A 24,793-nucleotide genomic window follows, 5' to 3' on the forward strand; every position below is an offset into this window, starting at 1 on the left:
TGAGTTCAGAGATGGTACTATACAAAATGCCAGTAGAATAAATAGTAATCAAAATTTAAGTTATTCTACAATGGATGTGTTTGCCAACTGAATACCTTAACACAATACCAAAATTAACATGCTGTTCCCCAACGTTTATATGGCATAGATCCAGTGAACACAAAAAACACAAAATACTGGAAGTGCTGGCGATCAAAAATAAACAGAAAATGCTTAAGAAATTCAGCAAGTCTGGTAGCATCTGTTGGCAGAGAAACCTTTTAAGTCCAATGACTCTTTTTCGGAACAATTGCCTTGACACTTGAAAGAAAAGGTTTTTGTCAAGGTATTGAACAAGATAAGGTATGAAATGGAACTAGGATCCAGAACAATTGTGAGATTGCGTGAGTTGATGGAGACAGCAGTCAAAAGTACACACATGGTGGTGCGTGGCACTGAGTGTGGATCTCAGGATGTGGTGGGAGCTGACAGTCGGGGAGCATTTAGATCTTCGTGATACCTGTAATTCTGGGTCAATTCAAAACATAAAGGATGGCACTTCAATTGGAATCCATGTAAATCAGAGCTGGAAACAGTTGCTGAGGATGGAGTTATGGCTGTGACAGGGAGTTTTAACATGTTATTAAACACTAGGAGGGAAATAGGAAGAAATGAAGGTGAAGACGTTTTTGGATACAAATGGAAATCCATTCAGAGAAGAGCAGAACTTCTTCAGAGGTGGGCACACTGCAAGTGACAGAAGGAGGCTATTCAGCTCATGCTGGCTGTTTCTTGGAAATAGAATCATAGAGATGTACAGTACAACTCATCCATGTGGACCAGATATCCTAACATGATCGAGTTCCATTTGCCAGCACTTGGCCCATATCCCTCTAAGCCCTTCCCATTCATATACCCATCCAGGTGCCTTTTAAATGCTGCAATTGTACCAGCCTCCACCATTTCCTCAGGCAGCTCATCCCATACATGCACAACCTTCTGCATGAAAAAAGTTGCTCCTTAGGTCTCTTTTATATCTTTCCCCTCTCACCCTAAACCTATGCCCTCTAGTTTTGGACTTCCCCACTCCAGGGAAAATACTTTGTCTATTTATCCTATCCATGCCCCTCATGATCTTATAAACTTCTATAAAGGTCACCTCAGCCTCTGACACTCCAGGGAAAACAGCCCCAGCATATTCTGCCTCTTCTTATAGCTCAGATCCTCCAACCCTGGCAACATCCTTGTCAATCTTTTCTGAACCCTTTCAAGTTTCACAACATCCTTCCGATAGGAAGGAGGCCAGAGCTGCATGAAATATTTCAAAAGTGGCCTAACCGATGTCCTGGACAGCCACAACATGACCTCCCAACTTCTTTACTCAGTACCCTGACCAGTAAAGGAAAGCATACCAAACACCTTCTTCAGTATCCTATATATCTGCAAATCTGTTTTCAAGGAGCTATGAACTTGCACTCCAAGGTCTCTTTTGCAAACATTTGTAAAAAGACATCCACAAAGAGCAAAGGTCATTCATTCTGTTCAGCTTGATCCATCTGTAGTTCATGTACGGTCATTTTATCGTACTCACTGCTAACGCCCAATTTTAAGTTCCTCTCTAATTCACTGATAAAGTGTCATTGATGCTTTTTTGAGAAGTCACATTCCACTTCTCAATAAATAACTTCCAGTTCCCCATTAACGTGTCAACTGAACTTGAATCACCACTTTCGTGTCTCTTTAACACTTGCTAAAGTTATATAAAAAAAGAAATATCTATGTTATATGCACTTCGTCTGCTTTTGCACAAAAAATCAGTCGTAACCCAGAAGCCAACTTCAACGTTGCGAGGCGGGGTCTATTTCCTCATCACTTAAAATGTGAACGTTTTCCTGGGTGTGGTGTCAGATTCAGACATTTGAGTTCCGTTAGCAGGAAGTTGGGATTGTGGCTCAATATTAAATACAAGTGCAGACAGTTAACGTGCGTTTTGAATAGCTTAAGGCTCATTTCTTCGACCCATTTGCTTTGAAGAAGGCGTAATAGGTCCGAACTGATTTTCATTCGGAATCGCAGGAGAGCGGCCAGAAACTGATGGGCAGCAGAAGAGTCTGGTTTTAAAACAGGCGGTTGCGGTTTGTTGAAAGAACAATTTAGTCGTTTGAGCGAAGTTTTAATTGTAAGTGGAGGAAGTTTACAAGAAAAAAAATGCCGAAAACGGTAAGTAGTTAAATAATATCAAATTTTTATTTGATTTATACGACTTCCTATACAATTGGATATCTTCCTTAAAGGAAAAAAAACTAATCTTTTGAGCTTTTATTTCACGGGTTTTATTGCAAGTTTTGCCTGTCGCTTTCCCGTCCCCCTTCTTCCTCTGCTACTGTATTGAAACTTCAGTTTCCGTTGTAGCTACCCCTCTTGACCACGGAGATGGGTTTGAAGTAGACTGAGTGTAAGTAGCACACGAGCTTGCCAGCTTCTGTTCTCCCTGCTTTGGAATCGGTAGTAGACACGGTGAATGGCTGGGCTCACTGCCAATCGCAGACTGCCTTTCAAATAGAGAACCGCTGTTACTTTGTAACGAGTTTTTCTATACTCTCTCACAATTTGACAGTTTGGAAACGAAACTGACTTTGTTGATAGCGCTTACTATTTTGCATCGGATCAAGCTCCCTTATCTCCCCCACTTACTTTACACCCTCTTGTCAAGGGCGACCAGTTTTGTTTCTAAGTGTACTTGTTAATTTGTTGCTTGTAATTTTTTAATTATTTTGATATTTGGACGTTGTCCAATTTCTAACGGAACTAAAATGACTCAAAGCTTCCTGCAATGCGTCATGTATGGGATTCTTTCCTAAAAGTAGTGTAGAGCGTAATGGAAGAAACCTTATTTGGCAGTTTAGCTGTTGTTGGCGCGTAAGGCTGCAGCTTGAGGACAATGGCCTGTTTTATCAGCGTTTAGCTCCACTTAATCATTCACCCATGCTTGCCTCCCCACCCTCGACAAGTTAGCTTAGTCAAGTCCCGTAGCAAGGCAATCTCTCATGAACCACCCACTCAGAATCCATTTTTGAGTTATGCTTTTTTTTGTGAACGTTTTAAATTTCCTACTAAATAAGGTCAAGGACGTAAAAGTTAACACTAAGTAATGCGAGCAAATTATCAGGCGTCATTTTCAATTACAGATGTAAATAGTCACCACTGCTTTTTTTTCACTTAAAATTCTCGTGCATTTTCACTGGGTGGGGAATGGAACGCAAAGTTCGTATTTCAAAACTCAGTTTATAATTTTTAAAATAGTGGCAAGAAACAGTAGTTACATAGTTATGAATTCGCATGACTAATTTTTCGTCTTCGTGCTTATAATTAAATACTTGAAAGTAATATGCTAGGACGAGTCTCTTCAACCCAACCTTGTACGGTAATAAAGCTGCAGAACAATTGTATTTTAAAAACTGGCTGGTCTGAGGCTTGATACTGTTATCTCTGACATCAGGGTTACACTCGTAATCTCTCATTATTTTCAAGTCCTCATTTAATATTGATGCATTTCCTTTTTGACAGTGTGCTGTTGCTCACTGGGTGCAGTTTCATGGATAATGATGTCTAGGGCCTCGCCCAAGGGTCATTTCTTGTGTCGCCTTGATGTTGAGTGTCTATAGGCATTGCCAATGGCTAAAATTAGCTAATGTAACACATGTAAGGATGGAACTGGCTCAGTACCAAACTAGGGTAGTACGCTTAGAGAATGAGTCTTCAGAGGAAAATACAAATTTGTTCTGTAATGTTGACTCATGAGTAGCCTGCACTGTTGTTTAGTTGAAACTCACTTGGCAATTTTTAGCAATTGTTATTACATTTAAACACAAGTCCTGATTTTTGTTTCATATGAATGATCTTATACTCTTGATGTCTCAATTTTTCTAATGCAAAATATACCCCTGCTCCTGTAAAAGGGCCACCTTTCTGGAAAATTCTTCTTTGCCTCAACAGTTGCTTTATATTCTACCACAAATTACCTCTGAACAAAAGTAAAATATCCCTTTTATCTGTTTGCAGCCTTTAGTTGACAGCAACCTCCCCCTCTAGTTGAGGGTAAAACCAGGCAATGTAATCAAATATCCTCTTTAATTACTTTTCCTCCATACTTGCACAATTACTGCTGGTTCTCTACACTGCCTACCCCCACCTTTTGAGTTCTCCATTTGCTGCCTTTGGTATAATGGGGGGGAAAAATACATGGATGCTGATGTTTTTCAGCTCTACAGCATCACTTCTCTAATGCAAAGCTTGGGCTGCTTGTCCAATATCCAGTACTGAATGAGAAAAGAGCCATTGTCTTAACAAAACTGTTTAGCTACCAATTCCATTCTTCCTTTTTAACTGTTGAAGGCTAAACCTTACATCCGACCTCAATAATGCACGTGCTCACACGACTCCACACCCTGCACCGTTGGTACTAGGTGGATGTTCCTGATGCCCTCCAATTAACCTCAAGTGTTTATTTTGTGCCATGTTAAACGGTTTGTTCTATCTCATGGAAGTTCCTGTTACTGACATAGATGCGTGCTGTTTTTAATGTCATTAAAATTTTGATGTTTATTTTCCAAGGCCACCCTCTATCACTTTGCCATGCTGAATTGCCCCATAGTGGGATGTCCAGGTTAGGTGGAGTAGCCATGGTAAATGTAGGGTTATGTGGATAGGGTGGAGAGCTGGATCTGTGTGGGTTCCAGAGGGTTGGTGCATTTGGCCTCTATCTGCACTACAGGGATTTCGAAATAGGATAAAAATCACAGGCTGCTGTTTTGACTAAGTCTAGCCATTTGCCCTCTGGTATTTCAATGCTGAATATAACCATTTTGCTTTATATAACCAAGACCAATCTTAGACCCCAATTTACTTCCAGTTACATGAAAGTTTGTCAAGAGAGGCAAACTTAGAACTAGGGAAAAAAAATAGAATGCAGGCACATTAGTGTTTCTTTAAGTCAGAAGGACATGGATAGAAAAGGTTTTGAGGGGATATGGGCCAAAAGCAGGCACATGGCACTAGTTTAGTTTGTTGGGATTGTTTGGCATGGACTGAAGGGTCTGTTTCTGCACTGCACGAATCTGAATATGACTAGATGACTTTTAAAAACAAAGACACTTGTACATCTTTCAAGGTCACTAATGCAATCTTAACTCCATGGTAGCATCCTTAGTCTGGAATGACTATATCATGGGGGATGAAGGGAGGGTGCATTTGGCCCTACACCCACGTCTCTGCTAGCTGGCTAATAGCAACATGACTAACACTATTCTCCCATCCTTATTGTCCTACAAATTTTCTCAAGATTATCCACTTCACTTCCCTTTTGAGAACCATGAATAAAGTTAGTCTTGACCACTTTCAGGCATTGCCTTTAGAACTAAGAACAGTTAGTAAATAACTGGTTCAACCCATATTTCAAACCTATACATGGAAATTTCAGTGCCCTAAAAATTAACATTAAATTTCTTCTCTAAAAGGCAGTGCAAACTAGATTCCTTTTTAGGCTCCATAGACAAAAGGATGGAATTTTGATTTCTCAGCTGAAAAATAGATCAATTGAATGTTAGAATTCTAAGAATACCAATGAATCAATGTAAATAGCTGCCATTTGCCATAATTTCAGAGGTACAATTTATTGAATTTCCCAAATACAAAACATGACTTTAAAAAAGTGCAATACAAATTCCCAATTTCTTCCTTTTTCAATACGGAATCCTTGTTCCTGAAAACAGGGTCTTTTGAATGGTGAAGAGCTTGTCTTTTCTCAATCGCTTCCATCATGTGGAATCTTTAAATCCCCTAGCTCAATTTTTAATTTGCTGAGAATTCCTATCCCTGCTCCCATCTTGTTCCACGTTGATGTCATTTTGAGTATAAAATAAATCTAAACTTTATAGAAAAATGAAATGGGACTCTTAGTTGGACAGATCAAAACCTAAGCATTTAGTAAGGAAGTAGAGCAGCAAATACTCTGCAAACTTAGTGTTAGCATGTCAAAGCAGTTTGCTGATTTCCACCTGCCCTGCAAGCTTAACATTTTAGACGTTGAAATGGCATTCATGTGGTCAGAGGATGGGCAAATGTTACACTTTTACACTCTGCTCTCCCTTAAGTCTCAAATCAAACCTCCTATTTGCATACACTACGGAATAGGATACAAGTCACCTAAAGGAACTGGTATAGTAGAGGGAGAGTAAAATGCATCCACTACTTTGAGAACGTGAGGACTGCAGATGCTGGAGATCAGTGAAGGGTGTCGCTGGGAACGCGCAGCAGGTCAAGCAGCATCTGAGGAGCAGGAGAATTGATGTTTCAGGCCCTTCCTGATGAAGGGCTTGTGCTCGAAACGTCAATTCTCCTGCTCCTCAGATGCTGCCTAACCTGCTGTGTTTTCCAGCATCTATTACTTTGTCCAATTTAAGGTGCACTTGCATATGTTTTGTTCATTCAAGGTCAAGTCATAAACACATCTGAAAATGTATTAATTCATTAAGTCTGTGTAATTGAATATGTTCCAAGTTAACAGATTACAAGCTACTTAGATTTTCTTGGTAAAATGAACAGCAAGGCTTGAAGATGTATTTCAGAAAAGTCCCTCCATGATGAATCAAAGTAGTAGCAAAACCACAAATTTCAAAATAGTCTCCCAGGCAAAATGGCTGTATTTCAGAATTATTATAACTAGTCACAAACACGTTACACTTGTCCTTGTAATCCCAGCAAATCTGCAATAACTCAAATTAAAATGCTGATTTTACTTGAGGCATGGATCCAGAATTGGCCGAGTTGTAAGAGGAAGCAGAGAGGCTGGTGTCCGACTGGTGTACCACAAGGATCGGTGCTGGTCCTTTAGTGTGATGACAGACTAATAGTGGGAAAATGATCTTGAGTTGCAGGCAGGTTATGGATGCGTTGGGCACAGTATTTAACCTGGAAAATTGAGGTGATCTACTTTGAATATGCCCTTTTTTTTGTTCTTTGATTGGGACGCTTGATCCTTGAAGGTGGAGAGTCAGTTAATAGGCTAGTGAAGGTAGGATATGAAACACCTGTCTTAAAGGTTTAAGGAAAGAACAGGTAGGTTGTCTGAGCTCAACAGAATTTTGGCTAGGCCACAGTTGGATTATCATGTGTTATTCTGACCAAACTATATGGGAAGATGTAATTGCATTGGAGAGGATATAGAGGAGTCACCAGGTTGAAGCACTTTTGGCTTAAAGGCAATTGGATAGATGTTGAATGTGCAAACATGCTTTGTGCATGCAGGTATGGTGGCAGCAATGTTATAATTAGTGTGTGTGTGTACTTGCTCTTCATACCAGAGCAGTTTGGGGGAGGTGTGGAATTGACAGACAGACACGGTGAGGTGGGGAGGGGAGAGTGAAAGAGAGAGAAATTGAGCTGGGAGGATCTTCAGGCAAGATGTTTGTCAAAACATAAATCGTGACTTGGATGTTCAATAATCAAGTCATGGTTTGGGGGTGGGGGGGGGCGGTGGGAAAGAGGGAGAGGAGTGTCAGAGTTAGCATAAATCCTCTAAACACAAGTTGGTAACATACCAATAAAGTCACCCAATTCCACTGACCAGGATGATGTAAACATTTCAGGTCAAACACTGACCGGAGTGCTGAACAAAATACTGAGCCCAAAAATCATAAGGGAATTAAGGCAGGTCTGAAAGTCAAATCCTCGTGAACATGGAGCAATTGGGAAGATTTTTAAGTGGTTGGAGGGAAGGAAGGATTCAGAAGTGTGCTGGTGGCATGATGTTAATATCATAGAATTAATGATCCAGAACCCTTGCCTAATTCTGAGGACATAATTTCAAAGTCACACTGTGGCAGATGGTGAAATGGGAACTCGATGACACTCCAGAAAAAAGTCTCTAGTGATAGTAACCATATAATCATTAAATGCCATCAAAACTCATCTTAAGGAAAGTCGGGTAACAGCAGACATTTTTGGTCTGTGACTGCAAGTCCAGCATAACGTGGCTGACTCTTGAATGCCCTCAGGACAGTGAGTGAGTGGCCTAGCAAGCGATGCTCTCCTCCTGTGGGGGGGAAAAAAGAACACTTTAGCCTGTGATCCTGATCTTTCAAAAGAGCTTTTTTTAAAAAAAAAATATTTTTAAAGCTATAAATGAGGCAAAGGATAAAATCCATTCTGTAGTGGACAATTGAGACAGTGAATGTTGCTAAAGGTAAAGGTCCAGTTGACATGTGATGACACATGTTGAAAGTGCCTCTTAGAATGCAGCAAGGACAGCTGTTTGAGGAATTCTGAATATCTACAAGGTATCAATACGGAGTGGAATCAAAATACCACAGGGTAGAATTTTTGTATTTGGAAATACAGTTTGGAATAAGTCGACACTGAAGGTAGTTGCTAAGTAGATGACGCTTTGGAAATTTTCGTAAAACAGCTAAAGCAAAAAAGCAATGCAAAATAAAGCATTTTCTTGACCGAAAACAACATCAAACAAGAGATACTGTACTAGAATGTTACCAAATCAACTGGCAGGCTGTTGAGATTAATTGAAGTTATCTTTCACAGGAAAGTGCAATATTTTCTATTTTATACTCATGAAAAGCAGAAAACCAAAATTAGTGAAGAAAGCTAATGAGGACAGCATGAAGACATCTTCGTTTCACTTCTGTGAAAATAGTTTCCTTTCCTGTCTGCAAGAAAAGTTTTTTTTAAATTAAGCAGGCATATAGAATAGGTTGGCACAATGTATTATTAATCCACTACACTGAAACAGTGATTAACTGAAACTTCACAATCTGCAAAGTTACAAGGAAACAATTCAAACTTTTGTTCTTTGATTCGTCACAGTATACTCTACATTAAAGAAAACACCTGGTGTTTAAGGCTGTGCACTGCCCATGCAAGCAATGTCATGGTCCTCTATTACCAATCTTATTTTTAGCATTTTTGAAACCTAATTGGGTTCAGGATTTCTTTTCCAACCTTTTTCTACAAAAACTAACCTGGATTGCAAAAACAGTCTCTTATTGAATTGTGAAATAATCTGGTTTGATATCCAGTTTTTGAGCAAGTTAATTTCAGTCAGACATCATATCAAACTGAGGCAGCACTTGGTTTGTAACTTTTTCCCTGGTAAGCAAGAAATGCCTGTTGACATCACAGGCCCAGTTTTAACCAGTATTTTAATTTGCTTGTTTTTGACCACCTCCAGGGCAGGTAGATGTGAACCTTACTCCTCACCTCTGGGCCAGAAGGTCCAACCATGTCACCATAATTACCCTCCCTATACACCCTACAGGAGTTAAAATTGAGGGCTTCAGCAGTCTAGGCTCAAAGATTGAGTGGCACCTCGTGATTCCAAGATAACCAGATAAAGGAGTCGGAACTTCCAGGAACAAAATGTGGAGAAAGAATTTTTTTTAAATGGATTGTTCAGCAGTTCCAACCAAGTCCTGGTTTGAAACACTGTAAAAACTGGATTGCTACATCTGGGTGTGCCACAGACATAAACTTATCGTTTACGTGCTAAATATAGAACCCACTGAACAAGTTGTGGCAGGGGGTTGTTGCAGCAGTTGAAAAGAATAACTAAGTTTTTTTTGTGTGTGTTCCATATGTACAGTTAAGAGACTGTACTGTTCTCTTAGAACAAAACATTTCAAACAATGATACTGCAAATATTAATGTTTCAACAATTTTCTATAATGAAGCTGATGAAAAGTGAAGGGAGCAAATGGATACAAAACATTTTCTGTCCCTTTATGACTCCCTGTTTGAACGAAACAATTGAGCAGCCAAGCACTATTGAATATCTGTCTTATTGCCTCTGACTTATTTAGGAGAATAGTCATCTCTGTAGGACATTGCCACCCTACACTAACTTGAGTTTTTATAGTGTTTGATTTTAAAAATGCTTCAAGGCACTTTGCAGCATTTGAAGCAAACATTATACAGCCATCTAAGGCAATAATTGTACAAATGAACAAAAACTTGAACAAAGATTTTATAAAGATGTTGATTAAAATTCACTGAAGAACCTTCAGTAGAAAGGCAAGGAATCTAAAAGGAAGGAATTCTGGAATGCATGGGGCCTAGTCAACTGAAGACCTGACTCTCCAGTGTAGAGTAATGAACATCTGGGCTGCTGAAGTGGTCAAAATCACTTTTCATTTATATTCATTCATACAATGTGGACATTGCTGACTCAGCCAGTACTTATTTCCCAGAGGGCAGTTAAGAGTGAACCACATTGCTATGGGTCTGGAGTCACATGTAGGTCAGAGCAGGAAGGATGGCAGCTTCCTTCCCTCTGTTTTCTTAAATGATTTGGCTCAATATTGCTTTTTTTTTAAAAAAAACAATATCAACAGTTTCATGGCCACTAGACTCGTCCAGGTTGTTGTATAAAATTCCACCATCTGAAGTGGTGGGATTCAGAATATCACCTGGGTGTCAGGACTCATTGTCTGGTGATAATACCACTAGGCCATCCCCTGCCCAGATGAGTGAAGAAAACTAGAGTGCAAATCTGGGGGATACCAAAGTGTCCAGAGTGTCTGGCATGGTGGCTCAGTGGTTAGCACTGCTGCTTCACAGCGCCAGGGACTGGGTAAGATTCCAGCCTTGGGTGACTGTGTGGAGTTTGCACATTCTCCCCCTGTCTGCGTGGGTTCCCTCTGGCTGCTCCAGTTTCCTCCAGTCCAAAGATGTGCAGGTCAGGTAAATTGGCCATGCTAAATTGCCTGTAGTGTTAGGTGCATTAGTCAGAGGGAAATGGGTCTGGATGGCTTACTCTTTCTAGGGGTGGTGTGGGCTTGTTGGGCCAAAGGGCCTATTTCCACACTGTAGGGAATCTAAACCCATTCAGACACAGCATGCAAACTCCTCCTTCCTTCCTTCCTTCCCCCCCCCCCCCGGGGGGCAGTCACCTAAGATGGAATTGAACCCAAGTTCCTGTCTCCAACCATCAAGCTGCCTTATTTCTATTTGGTGTCTAAGTGGACTTGCATCTGCTATCTGCTTCACTAGTCCAAACAGGACAACTAATGTAGTGAGCTGAAAGTGTTGCTGGAAAAGTGCAGCAGGTCAGGCAGCATCCAAGGAGCAGAACTGACGTTTTGGGCATGAGCCCTTCAGGAATGAGGAGTGTGCGCCAAGCAGGCTAAGATAAAAGGTAGGGAGGGGTGTTGGAAATGCGATAGGTGAGGGTGATAGGCCCGTGTGGGGGTGGGGGGGCAGAGAGGTTAGGAAGGTGGTGCTGAGTTTGAGGGTTGGGACTGAGACCAGGTTTTGGGGGTGGGGGGAGGGGGGAGGAATGAGGAAACTGGAGAAACCACAACTCCCTTGTGGTTGGAGAGTTCCTAGGTGGAAGATGAGGCACTCTTCCTCTAGCCGTCATGTTGCTATGGTCTGGTGATGGAGGAGTCCAAGGACCTGCATGTCCTTGGGGGAGTTGAAGTGTTGAGCCACAGGGTGGTTGGGTTGGTTGGTCCGGGTGTCCCAGAGGTGTTCTGAAACGTTTCGCAAGTAGGCGGCCTGTCTCCCCAATGTAGAGGAGGCCACATCAGGTGCAGCGGATGCAGTAAATGATGTGTGTGGAGGTGCAGGTGAATTTGTGGTGGATATGGAAGGATCCCTTGGGGCCTTGGAGGGAAGTAAGGGAGGAGGTGTAGTAAGGGGGGAACTATGTAGTGAGCAAATGTATTCACTCTGCTATGATTTCCTTTCGGGCTGGTGGTAGCTATAAAGTGTCATTTATTAACTTGTCATTTTTAATTGACTGAAGATTTGCTGTTGCTTTTTAGCATTGTGGTATGGATCTTCAGTTGTAGTGTTGTGGTTTGACTTGATAACATTAACTTGAAGTTGCATGGAATTCTTAATTAGGATTGAGATATTAACATGGGTGTTGTAATGACCTAAGAGCATATTCCCTAGATTGTGGCTTGAGTTAGTGATAGAGTAGGTGAAGGACAGTGGTGTGTTTGTTTTTAAAAAGGTTTGTGACAGCTGCTTAGAGGGAACAATGCAGGATATTTGTCACAATGAGCAAGTCTGAGTGTTGATTTGTAACGACCACTTTTATCTTTGTGAATTTATCAATTATTTTTGGCTCTTTGCTATTACTTTGAAGATTCCTTTGCCGAAATAAGCAACATATGAGGCATCTTTAAGATAAAATTTTAATCTTTGAGCTGATGTTTGGTATAAATTTGCATATTAATGACTGTGCATGCCATAATGTTTGTAGGAATATTTTGTGATGCAAAGGTGACATTAATGTTGTCTTTCAATGCCACATTTCTGAAAAATGTTTTCCCTCCTTCTGGAACATGCTATTGTGGAATGCAGCTGCAAATAATTTGCCTATTTAAAAAGGGGGGGTGTACATAAATGTGCAAGTTTCCCAAAATGGTCTGAGTTGGCAAGGTGTTCATGTGTTAATCTGTATCCTGAAACAACTTTTATAGCAGCTTTAAGACTCTCTTAAAAGAAAGCACTTTTTTGTAAATTGCACATTATCACTTGCATTTAAAAATGGTAACTTAAATCTTTGTCTTTTTTGGGCATTAAAAATTTGGTTAACAACACTGTTTTCAATTAGACTTCCAATGCTGCAGAATTTGGGCCAGAGGATACTCCTGAGGTTAATAGGACTGTCCACAACTTCCATATTTGTTTGAACCACAGCAACATTAATGACGACATTTCCTTTGCATCACACACTGTTGGTATAAATGGAGTCCCCAAACCTGCTATAAAACCTTTTTTTGCTTCAGACCAAAGTATTCCTGTACTCTGGTGGATGGAAGACAGACGTTATCCACAAATTCAGTTTGACAAAATGGGTTGCATCTACGCTGTAGGGAGTTGGTGATTCTATTAACTGTTTTTATATAGGAGTTTCACAATCACTAGCTTCAGATAAAGTGGGGCATGTAGTAAGTACATCAACAATATTTAATTCATGAAATGGGTTGAGTTGGTGATGGGGTTGAATTTCAAATGTGAATCTCTAGAACCCTTTAAAGGCAAAACTTTAGGAAGTGTGAACCTTCAAACCACAGATGGCTGTATGATCTATATTTTGGTAATCAACAGAAAATCACTGGCCTTGTAACTTTAGCTGCAGCAAAGGGGTAAAGGGTATTGTTACATCTTAATTGCTTACTAAAAGAGGTGGCCTGCTCTGTTACAATAAAATGAAAATACTGTACTTTGCATCCAATTTTTGACATCCTGTTTTCTCCCATTTTATATCTTGAGTTACCACAATAAGTAGACTATTTTACATCTAGCCGATAAAGCAGTTGGGGGAATGATGATGAGTCTCAATTTGTTAGCTGCTACCAGTGAATAAGGAGGCTGGAGTGCCTGAAGAAAAGCTTTTTTTTAGTATTGTATCTGCTTTGGGAAAGTGCACATCCTTTCTTTGCATCTACCCTTTTTTTTCCCCTGTTGGGTAAAGAAAAATAACTGATCGGTCATAAAAATCAAATTTTATTCATTTATGAGCGCACACTCCATCCTTGCATTGTTCCTTTTGCTCTCCTGCTCTATCTTTACCTGGTAACATTTTTAAAAAAATTCTTGGGTTTTTTAGTTGTGGCCTGTATTGTGTGGACATCCTGAACACTTGCTACTTCCTGTCAAGCTCACAGTACAACTGGATGACTCAGCATCAGCAAATGCAGCATTTGCTATTGAGATTAGATGTATGTGGGTCCTAAGTACTTCAAACACGAACGTTTGTTTTACAGCAGCAAACTTGCAAAGTGTAGTAATTCTGATTTGTTATTTAAACTGGGGTGGGGGAACCAGCCATATGATATTTTAAATAAATCATGAGTTTATTGGTCTGGTAGAAACTACATCTTGCATACAAAAGTTTGCTTGAATTTCAGTGACTTGTGGGTAAAGTAAATTTCCATTCCAATTCAAAATATGTGGAACATGAAGCTGTCTTTGGTTGTACTAGTGATGCAACGATATTGTGATTTTCATTATTTTTTCCTGTCCAGCTGAATTAAGTGCTTCTCCAATTCCAGATAGGGACTATGTAGGAGTACTTGGTGCTTTTGAATAATCTAAGTAATGATGGCTACAAATCTTCCACAGGGGTAACATTGAGGATGAATTGGCATTGCACAAGTGTATGTGCAAACGTTCAAAACTTTGTTCATAAAAAAACGAGCTCTAGGAGCCACACTGAAGAGTAGACTACAAAATAAATTATAGTATATTCAGCTTTTTTTTTGAAAGCCTGTGCATTAGAGATAATCAATTTTATTCTCCATGTAACTTGATACACTTTTTTTTCTTTTGGAAAAGTGACCATACTGTTTGCCTCAGCTTGAATGAGATGTATCACCTATCTCTGTCTTACTACTGTGCACTCCACAACCAGCTGATGAAGGAGCAGCACTCTGAAAGCTAGTGCTTCTAATTAAACCTGTTGGATTATAAACTGGTGTCAGGATTTTTAACTTTGTACACCCCAGTCCAACACTAGCATCTCAATCATATTTAATTAATCAGGCCAGATCATATGTATATCACATGATTGCCCAGTTGCTCAAGATATGTTCCTGTGTGTAAATGTTTGAGTACACTTTATCTTCCAAATGACCATTCTTAAGTGTTGTGTATCAGCAACTCTAACTGCAAGTGGATTACAGCTGGCCAATCCTGTTATGGTCAATATTACCATAGTCTCAGCAGAGTGAGTATACTTGGGAAACATACAAGATGTAACAAATCTGTAACTTGTACAGAGTCTGTGGAGTGCATTCCAGCTCCCTGCAGAATAATCCAATCAGTTCGATTTCTCAGCTGTATTCTCATAAGCCAATAAATTTTATTTCCCTTTTTTTAATGTCCATCCAGTTGCCTTCAAAAAAATGTCTCTCTGCATCCACTAACTTTTGTAGGCACCATGTCATTACCCTAACTTTTTTTTTGTTAAAAATCATCTTGCTCCAAATACTAAATCTGATTTTAGGAACAGAAATTGTTGGAGAAACTTTGAAGACCTGGCAGATCTGAGCAGGAAAGCAGAATTCACATTTGAAGTCCAGTAACACTCTATTTGCCTAAATCTGATTTTCCCCCTAGCTCTTGGACCATAAGCTAACGCGATCAGTTTTGCTTTGTCCATTTTATCTTTTAAGTATGTATTAAATCATCTACATTCAAGGAGAGCACCCTCAGGTTCTCCAAGTAACCTTTTTCTTTTGAGGTTTAGATCTCTTATCCTTGGAGCTATTGATTTTATATCTTGTCCATACTCAAGAACCTTTACAATCCTCCCAACAATGTATTGACAATAACTGAACAAGATGCTCTGGTTGGGCTTTAAAGATTCAGCATAACTTGTCTGTTTTTGAAGTGAATGGCTGGCCCTTTTTTTTTCTCAAGTCTAAAATGTGAAGTTTGCAAATGACAAAGGGTCAAAGATATACAGCATGGAAACAGATCCTTTGCTCCAACTCCTACATGCTGACCAGATATCCCAATCCAATCTAGTCCCACCTGCCCTATATCCCTCCAAACCCTCCTATTCATACCCATTCAATGCGTTTTAAATGTTGCAATTGTACTCGCCACCACCATTTCCTCTGGCAGCTCATTGCATGCATACATGCACTGTCCTCTGCATGAAAATATTGCCCCTTGTGTCCTCCTTTAAAGTCTTCCCACTTATCATTAAACCTATGCCCTCCAGTTCTGGTCTGGACTGTCCCATCCCAGCGAAAAAGATCTTTTCTGTTTACCCTATCCATGCCCCTCATGGATTTTATAAACCTCTAAGGTCACCCCTCTTTCTCTGACGCTCCAGAGTAAACAGCCCCAACGTATTCAACCTCTCCCTACAGTTCAAATCCTCCAACCCTGGCAATATCTTTAAATCTTCTCTGAATCTTTTCAAGTTCTTATGGTTCTTGTACTTTAGTCCTTGTGAGCCACTTCTGTTCCTGTATGTAGCTGTATTTGAAACTGTGCCACTTCGTCTAAGTTGCCACTCCCTATCACTTTGACTAAAATGTGTCACTTCACACTTTGCTACTAAAATTCCATTTGCATATTTAGTACATTTGTACAATTGCAGTCAACTGCTATCGTCCTTGCTGTTGCCAGATTTAGTGGCGTCAACAAATTTTGAAATTTTACATTCTATTCCAAAATATGGAATTATTTCATGAATGGCAGAAGGAAAATGTGGCTTAATTCTGGCTTTTTGGTGAAATACCTCTGTACCATTCTCCAGTTTGAAAACAGCCATTTTACTGCTAGCAGTTTTGTGACCTTGAGCCAATTTTCTATCCAAGCTGAAGGTGTTCCTTTGCAATTCAATAAATCTCCATTTAGTTTGTTAACCATTTTTTTGTGGTATTTTGCTAAACACTTTTTAAATCTTGGGCTTTGGTGATATTTGTACCCAGTGTTGCTTGTCCCTAATTCGTCTTGAAGGAGAATGTATTGAGCTGTCACCTTGCACTGCTTCAGCATAGGTATAGTTAAACTTTAGTGCTGGGAGAAAGAAGTTCCAGAATTGAAGTGATTCATTCCAAGTCAAGGTAGCTTGGAGAGGAAATGGTACATGGTGGTGATCCCATGTCTTCTGTCTACTACATGGATGGTAAACAGAAGACACTTGGGTTTGGAAGGGAATGTTGAATGAGCTTTTTGGTGCGTTAGTACAGTGCATTTGTGTATATGGTGGACAGTGCTTTCATTGTGATGTTGGCTGAATTGATGGATGCTGTGCCATGGTGTTGAACTCCTTGTGCATTGTTGAACAGCATTCTTCTGTGTGTGTGTGTTCCTAACCTCATGATTTGTTCATATTGCCATATGTTGCAAAGTGCATCCACTTCAGTGTCTGGTAATAACCCAAAGGATGTTGATTTTTGTGAGGGATTTGGTCATGCATGTACCACTTGAATATTGAGTTGTGGTGTCAGGCAAAGAAAGTGGTGAATATAACGTATCACCCCAAACTAAATGTTGTCTGATCTTGAGTAATTTTGAGGTCTTGAAGCAGTTGACAATGGTTGAACCTAGGGCTCTACCTGAGCAACTCCTGATGTGCTATAGAGGTTGAAATGATTACCTTTTTAGAAACTCAAATTTCTTTTTTGTTTGTGCTATATATGACATCACCAAAGTGATTTTGAATTCTAACTCTTACTTTTGCTAGAGTTCCTTGCCCCACTGTTAAATGTTGCTTTTTGAAGTGACGTAGAAATGCTCTTGGTTCACCACCTCTCCACTTGGACAATGTGTTACATTGTCTTAATCACCCTTCTTTGCTTTTGTAACAAATACAATTGGATTTGTCTAGTGTGATTTGCCAAAAGATCTGTTTCACAACTCAAGTTCCTGTTGCTACCACCTACAACTGTTGTTTCTCAAACCTTGCCAATAACAAGTAATTAGTTGCTTTTAAAAACTGTTGTACAATGTCCTTGTACCCTTTTCTTGAATGCAGGTGATCATGTTTGCAACAGCCAGTCTTGCAAATAGTGATGCAAAAGATGGGTCTGGCATCAGTGCCCATGGAACACTCCTCCAAGTAGTTGGACTATTTCAAATCATCTGTCTTTTTGGAAAAATTTGCAAAGAAGAAATACCTTTTTTGACCAACAGTCCATCAGGAAATGGTCGCACATTGCATCTTAAGACCTGCTAGAAAAGAACATAGAGCATTAGAAAAATACAACGCAGTACAGGCCCTTTGGCCCTCGATGTTGCGCTGACCCAAGCCTACCTAACCTACACTTGCCCACTAACCTCCATATGCCTATCCAATGCCCTTTTAAATGCCCATAAGAGAGAGTCCACCACTGCTACTGGCAGGGCATTTCATGAACTCCCGACTCCGAGTAAAGAGTCTACCACTAACATCTGTCCTATACCTACCTCCCCTTAATTTAAAGCTATGCCCCTTCATAATAGCTGAATCCATACGTGGAAAAAGGTTCTCATTGTCAACCCTATCTAAACCCCTAATCATCTTGTACACCTCTATCAAGTCACCCCTAAACCTTCTTTTCTCCAATGAAAACAGCCCCAAGTGCCTCAGCCTTTCCACATACGATCTTCCTACCATACCAGGCAACATCCTGGTAAACCTCCTCTGCACCCGTTCCAGTGCCTCCACATCCTTCCTATAGTATGGCGACCAAAACTGCACACAATACTCCAGATGAGGCCGCACCAGAGTCTTATACAACTGCAACATGACCTCAGGACTCCGGAACTCAATTCCTCTACCAATAAAAGCCAGTACGCCATATGCCGCCTTCACAGCACTATTTACCTGGGTGGCAACTTTCAGAGATCTGTGTACATGGACACCAAGATCCCTCTGCTCATCCACACTATCAAGTATCCGACCATTAGCCCAGTACTCCATCTTCTTGTTACTCTTACCAAAGTGAATCACTTCACACTTACCTACATTGAACTCCATTTGCCACCTTTCTGCCCAGCTCTGCAGCTTATCTATATCCTGCTGTAACCTGCCACATCCTTCCTCATTGTCAACAACTCCATCGACTTTCGTATCATCAGCAAACTTGCTCACCCAACCTCCTAGCCCCTCCTCCAGGTCATTTATAAAAATGACAAACCGCATTGGTCCCCAAACAGATCCTTGCAGAACACTGCTCGTAACTGCACTCCAAGATGAACCTTTACCATCAACTACTACCCTCTGTTGCCTTCCAGCCAGCTAATTCCTAATCCAAACTTCTAACGCACCCTCAATGCCATACTTCCGTATTTTTTGCAGTAGCCGACCATGGGGAATCTTATCAAACACCTTACTAAAATCCATTTCCACCACATCTACTGCCTAACCCTCGTCCACCTCCTTAGTCACCTTCTCAAAGAATTCAATAAGGTTTGTGAGGCACGACCTGCCCTTCACAAAACCATGCTGACTATCCTTGATCACATTATTCCTATCTAGATATTCATAAATCCTATCCCTTACAATTCTCTCTAAGACTTTGCCCACAACAGAAGTGAGACTCACCGACCTATAGTTATGAGAGTTATCCCAACTCCCCTTCTTGAACAAGGGAACCACACTTGCTATCCTCCAGTCTTCTGGCACTATTCTTGTAGACAACGAGGTCATAAAAATCAAGGCCAATGGCTCTGCAATCTCCTCCCTTGCTTCCCAGAGAATCCTAGGATAGATGCCATCAGGCCCAGAGGACTTATCTATTTTCACCCTTTCCAGAATTTCCAGCACCTCTTCCCTACATACCTCAACGCCATCCATTCTAATTAATTGTGACTCCATATTCACATGGGCAACAATGTCCTGTTCCTGAGTGAATACTGACGAAAAGTATTCATTCAGTGTCTCTAATCTCTTCAGCCTCCACATGCAGTTCCCACTACTATCCTTGACTGGACCTATTCCTACCCTAGTCATTCTTTTTTTCCTGACATACCTATAGAAAGCCTTAGGGTTTTCCCTAATCCTACCAACCAAGGACTTTTCATGTCCTCTCTTTGCTGCTCTTAGCTCTCTTTAGATCCTTCCTGGCTACCTTAACTCTCAATCGCCCCAATTGAACCTTCACGCCTCATCTTTACATAGGCCGCCCTCTTCCCTTTCACAAGGGATTCCAATTCCTTATTAAACCATGGCTCCCTCACACGACCCTTTCCTCCCTGCCTGACAGGTATATACTTATCAAGGACACTCAAAATTTCTCCTTGAACAAGCTCCACATATAGATTGCACCCTTCCCTTGAAGCCTACCTTTTCAAGCCACGCATCCTAAGTCATGCTTCACCGCATCATAATTTCCCTGCCCCCAGCTATAACTCTTGCCCTACAGTGCACACTTATCCCCCTCCATCACTAGACTAAAAGTCACCGACTTGTGGTCACTGTCCCCAAAGTGCTCATCTACTTCCAATTCTAACACCTGGCCTGGTTCATTACCCAGAACCAAATCTAGTATGGCCTCACCTCTTGTTGGCCTGTCTACATATTGTCAGAAAACCCTCCTGCACACATTGGACAAACACCGACCCATCTAACATACTCGAGCTATAGCTTTCCCAGTCAATATCTGGGAAGTTAAAGTCCCCCATAACAACCACCCTATTTCACTCTTCTTCTGAATCATCTTCAATCCTTTCTTCTACATCTCTAGGACTATTAGGAGGCCTGTAGAAAACCCCTAACAAAAGGGTGACCTCTCCTTTCCTATTTCTAACCTCAGCCAAAACTACCTCGGATGGCGAGTCTTCATCCATCATCCTTTCCACCGCTGTAATGCTATCCTTGACCAGCAATGCCACACCTCCCCCTCTTACCCCTACCTATAATCCTATAGGTTAATCCTATTGCATAGTTCATTTGAGAAACTGTATCAAAGATGTCATTGTCCAAAACTTGCAACTAGCATCCAGACAGCTTGGCTAGGAGCAAGAAGGCTACTGTCAGTCAGGCTCTTGCATGCCTGGTCTCCGTGCACCCCTACATGTTGCCTTTGAAGCAGCTAATGAAAAACTGTAACACATCCTTTCTGGAATTTGGTTTTTGTAAAGAAGGTCTGGAGGGAGATGCAATAGTTTTTGTCAAGACTTTGTCCCATGCAGCTCCATGACTCGAGCACTCTATGCTATTTGTGCACATCCTGGGGAACAGTCCATAAAGACAAAGCTTGACTGCAGCTGAAGGACCACTCTTTTTGATCTATCCAAAACTTGTTGGTTTGCAAGTGTAAAGAATTGATCTTGATGGTTGCAGACTGGTGCATTCTAAGGTGCAGGACTACATGCTGAGGGAAGTACTAAAGCTTGGGGCAAGTACTGCCAAGGCACCTGAAAATGTGTGCATCAGGTATGAGCAGGTAGGGAAAGAGGTAAGGTTCAGCTGAGCATGACTCTCATCAGATAAAAATAATGGGGTGCTGGAGGAAAGGGTAACGGGTTAACAAGGTGGAAAAACATTTGATTATGTAGAGGCATTTGACAATATTGGAAACCTTCAGTATGCAAGGTGATAACTTTTTTTTCTGAGGGTGGTACAGGTATGGAATGAGCTGCCAGAGGAAGGCTGGTACCTCTTCAAAATGTTGAAATTGTATTTGGATGGATATATGAATAGGAAGGGTTTGGATGGGTATTGGCTGGGTGCTGGCAGGTGGGATTAGGTTGGGTTGAGATATCTGGTTGGCATGGACTGGTTGGACTGAAGGGTCTGTTTTCCATGCTGTACATCTGACTCTGAAGTCCGTTAACAAGGTTAAGAACACTGTATAACAGCAGATGGCTTAGTCTTTACTGTTGACACTCGCTGATTGGGTGGCCATTACAGTCAATATGTATGTTGTCTTATCTGGATGCTCCTCTCTGTAAAATGACTACAAAATTCATTGAGAAACCGCTCTTCCAGAGAAGACTGTGAAGTCATGTCTCTGTGCACACGGGTGATTTATTCTCTAGGGCCTTCAATGAAGATGGTCGGAGTGTTTTGCTTTGACTGAGGTGGGTGGGGGAGGAAGCAGGACAACATCTAGGGTCTCTGCCAAAGTATGATGAGGTCTGGTCAGTTGTCAGACCCTCCAGTGTCTCTAAATGAAAATAAGTAGTTTTGGCATAAGTAAAAATGCTTTGTTCTTTCCTCTACTTTTTGTGGAGAAGCTGAGCAGTGTCAGTTATGTCTTTACAAAACCAGAAGTTTGTAGAAGTCTCAGCAGGTCTGACAGTATCTGTGAGGAGGAATTTCAACTTATCGGGTCTGGTGACCCTTCCTCCGAGGAAGGAAAATGCTGCTAGACCTGCTGAGCTTTTCCAGCAGCTTTGATTTACAGCGTCTGCAGTTCAGTTCTTGTTGGTCTTTTAATTACATTTTTTGTCTTGGTTTTTCTTTTCTCTCTGCAAAGATGGTGCAGAACTGATTTAGAGCACTTTGAATGAAGTATGTTTGAAATTTTAAATCTAATGAAGATACTATATCCACCACCATTTATTTTGGTAACCTAACATGTAAGCTGTCCAGACCAGGCCGCTTATCCATTCAAACACACTCAATTTATCTGTTTTATTGTAGTTGGACTTTTCTCTCCATCCCTCTATTCTGGTAGCTCTGAAGCCAAGTTAGTCAGCTACCTCAATTGGGAACTAACTGGTTAAAAGTAAATGAATTTTTTTTTGAACTTGGATGTCACTGAACTGATTTTTCATTAGTAAAGCCTTCAAGTATTAATCTTCAAAATTAGAAAGTCAGTAAGTGAGAAGACTACTTGCACAACTGGGCAGTAGTTAGCCACAGAGGAAGATCACTGAAGCACACAGCATGAATCTGTTCAGATCACATTGAATTTCTTCAACACCAGTTATTGTTGAAGAAAAATTTATAGTATGGAAAGTTAATGTGGCTGTTGGTCTTAAAGGGTGGTGTTCCTTCATTTTCAAGTTGTTACCAGCATCTCCCCTCTACTTTGGAGTAACAGACTGGGGGTGTGTAATTTTGTGATTGCTGAAACTAAGCTCCATTCCAAAAGTGCAGTTTTTGAGAACAACACCCTGCAACAACCCATTCCTGATCCCCATAACATTTCTTGTGATACTTTGATTTTCTTTGACGTTCCCTTGACTGAACTCCAGCTAATGAACTCCCATCCTTCGGGTGCCTATTCATGGTTCACTTCTTGGTCTTTTTAAAGATAATCTGTGTATTTTAAACTTACACAGCAGTAAGACACTTGAGGGCAAACCTAATTTTTTTTCTCAATTGGCAGTAGTTAATTTTCAAATTGTATGTAATGTCCTCCAATATTTGGCCAGTCAAAATAACAGCATCCTTTTGTAGATCAAGATCACCCCAAACTCTCTATTGTTTTTGTCTTCATGTGACTTTCATTCCTAATTTTTTTTGTTTTTCTTCCAACAACTTTTGTTTTGCTTTTCATCTTCTATAGGACAATTGCAACTTCATCCTATTTAACCCTGGGATGAGCTTCAACTCAAAGTCCTCACCATAATCCAAAATTTAATTCCATCTCTCTCGTACTGCTGTCCTATTCTCCTGTCTCAGCTCATTTGTTTCTGAAATCCTGATTCAAACCCTGGTTGTCTCTAGACTGAACTTCTCCCAGTTATCTCCGGTCTCCAATCTGATACAGTCTGTAAACTGAGCTTGTCCCAAACACTTGTCTTACATAAAGTCATGCTCTGTGATCATGTCTTGCTGTGCTACTACACTTGCTCATGATCTAATGATACCGATTTTTGTTTTATTTTTAAAAAATAGTCTGCTTTCTTGCTTTCATTTATCTCGTTAACCATTATTGTCATCAGTAACCTGCTGCAAACTTACCAATTCAATTCTGGCTGTGTATCCCTGATTTAAATCCAGTCACTGACCAATTGCCTAGGTACTAATATTGAGTATTCTTTCTCTAACCTCATTGCCTTTCTTTTAACAAAAAGAACACGCTTAACTTTTTGTTTTTTAGCCCGGCTTTAATATCTGCGTTTTTAACATGCTTTTGTGAGCTTGCCTTGGAATGAGTTAATACATTGAAACAACTTGTATTTGTATGATTCTGGATTAGTGGTGCTGGGAAAGCACAGCAGTTCAGGCAACATCAGAGGAGCAGTAAAATTGACGTTTCGGGCAAAAGCCCTTGAATTGATATATTCAATTGAGTGGGTTAATTGACTGACATCGGTTGTAAATTGTATATCTTTTTGGGGTAGAGAAAAGATCTCTTAACCTTGCAGAGCTCACTCAGTAGTTTTTATATTTTAACATATCATTGAAGGGCTTGTAACCAGTGATCAATGGGCATCCTAGTCAGTTGAAGAGGGAAAGAAGTAAAACTTGGAAGTCATTGGTGTTAAGTTCATAAATTACAACTTATACCCTCTTTTTTTTTAAAAAAAAGTTCTTATCAAATTAAGGCTCTTTTGTTTTTAGGGATCTCTCTCTGCCTTCATTTTGAAGTGTTGGTTGCTGGGGAAGTGACTGCCTGGTGGTGGTATTAGGTAATGTTCTGGCGGTACAGGTTCACATCCTGTTTAATGTTTTTATTATAAAATGTGGAATAAAGTGTCCATGATCCTGAAATCATTGTCTGATTAAACCCACCTGGTTTACTAACATCCCTTTCAGAGCGGGAAAATGAATGCCCTTACCTGGTCTGGCCTATATGTGACTCCAGAGCCAGAGCTATGTGGTTCCCTTAACTGCCCTCTGGGCAGTTGGGGATTAGCAACAACCCTGGCCTCGCCAGTGACACCCACATTCCCTGAATGAATAATAAAAGGAAGACCTCCAATCAGAATATCTGGGTCCGTAACTCAAACAGTGGACATCAAAGCACAAATGTAGGATGTTGCTATATTTAACTGATAGTGAAATACACTAACTGTCACTGAACCAATTAGTCTTGGTTTTAAAGCACCAGAACCTGAGTGTTTCATAAGTGCCTTTAAAATTGGCTAGAAAAGAATACTGTGCATCAGTTATTGCAGTAATGCAATAACATAATCTGAAGTTACATGGTTTTAAATATTGCAAATCAAATTTTATTCCACTTTTATTTTTCTTTATAGCAGGCATTTACTTCCTTTTTGGAAAGGGAAGGAACAAGGGCACAAACCATTTTGACATGCCACCAAATTTGAACTTTGAATCTTTGCTACCAAGCTCCATAGCTAGCAGATAAGCTATAAAACCTGTAGATGTTCTTTCTCCTGTAATGCTCACTATGGTATGAATATTTGCATTGGATAATGCCAT

The 24,793-nt window shown here is 40.5% G+C and overlaps 1 protein-coding gene across 1 annotated transcript in view; it reads left to right on the forward strand.

Moving 5' to 3' along the window:
- Positions 1-1,887: 1,887 nt before the first annotated feature.
- msna (moesin a) overlaps positions 1,888-24,793 on the forward strand; it is a 91,156-nt gene continuing 68,250 nt past the window's right edge. Inside the window, exon 1 of the mRNA XM_060832519.1 lies at positions 1,888-2,199. Within this exon, the coding sequence (XP_060688502.1) occupies positions 2,188-2,199 (12 nt within the window). The 5' untranslated portion in view covers positions 1,888-2,187. The remainder of the gene's footprint in view (positions 2,200-24,793) is intronic.

This window comes from Hemiscyllium ocellatum, chromosome 11 (assembly GCF_020745735.1).
Source record: "Hemiscyllium ocellatum isolate sHemOce1 chromosome 11, sHemOce1.pat.X.cur, whole genome shotgun sequence".
NCBI classification, from domain to species: domain Eukaryota; kingdom Metazoa; phylum Chordata; class Chondrichthyes; order Orectolobiformes; family Hemiscylliidae; genus Hemiscyllium; species Hemiscyllium ocellatum.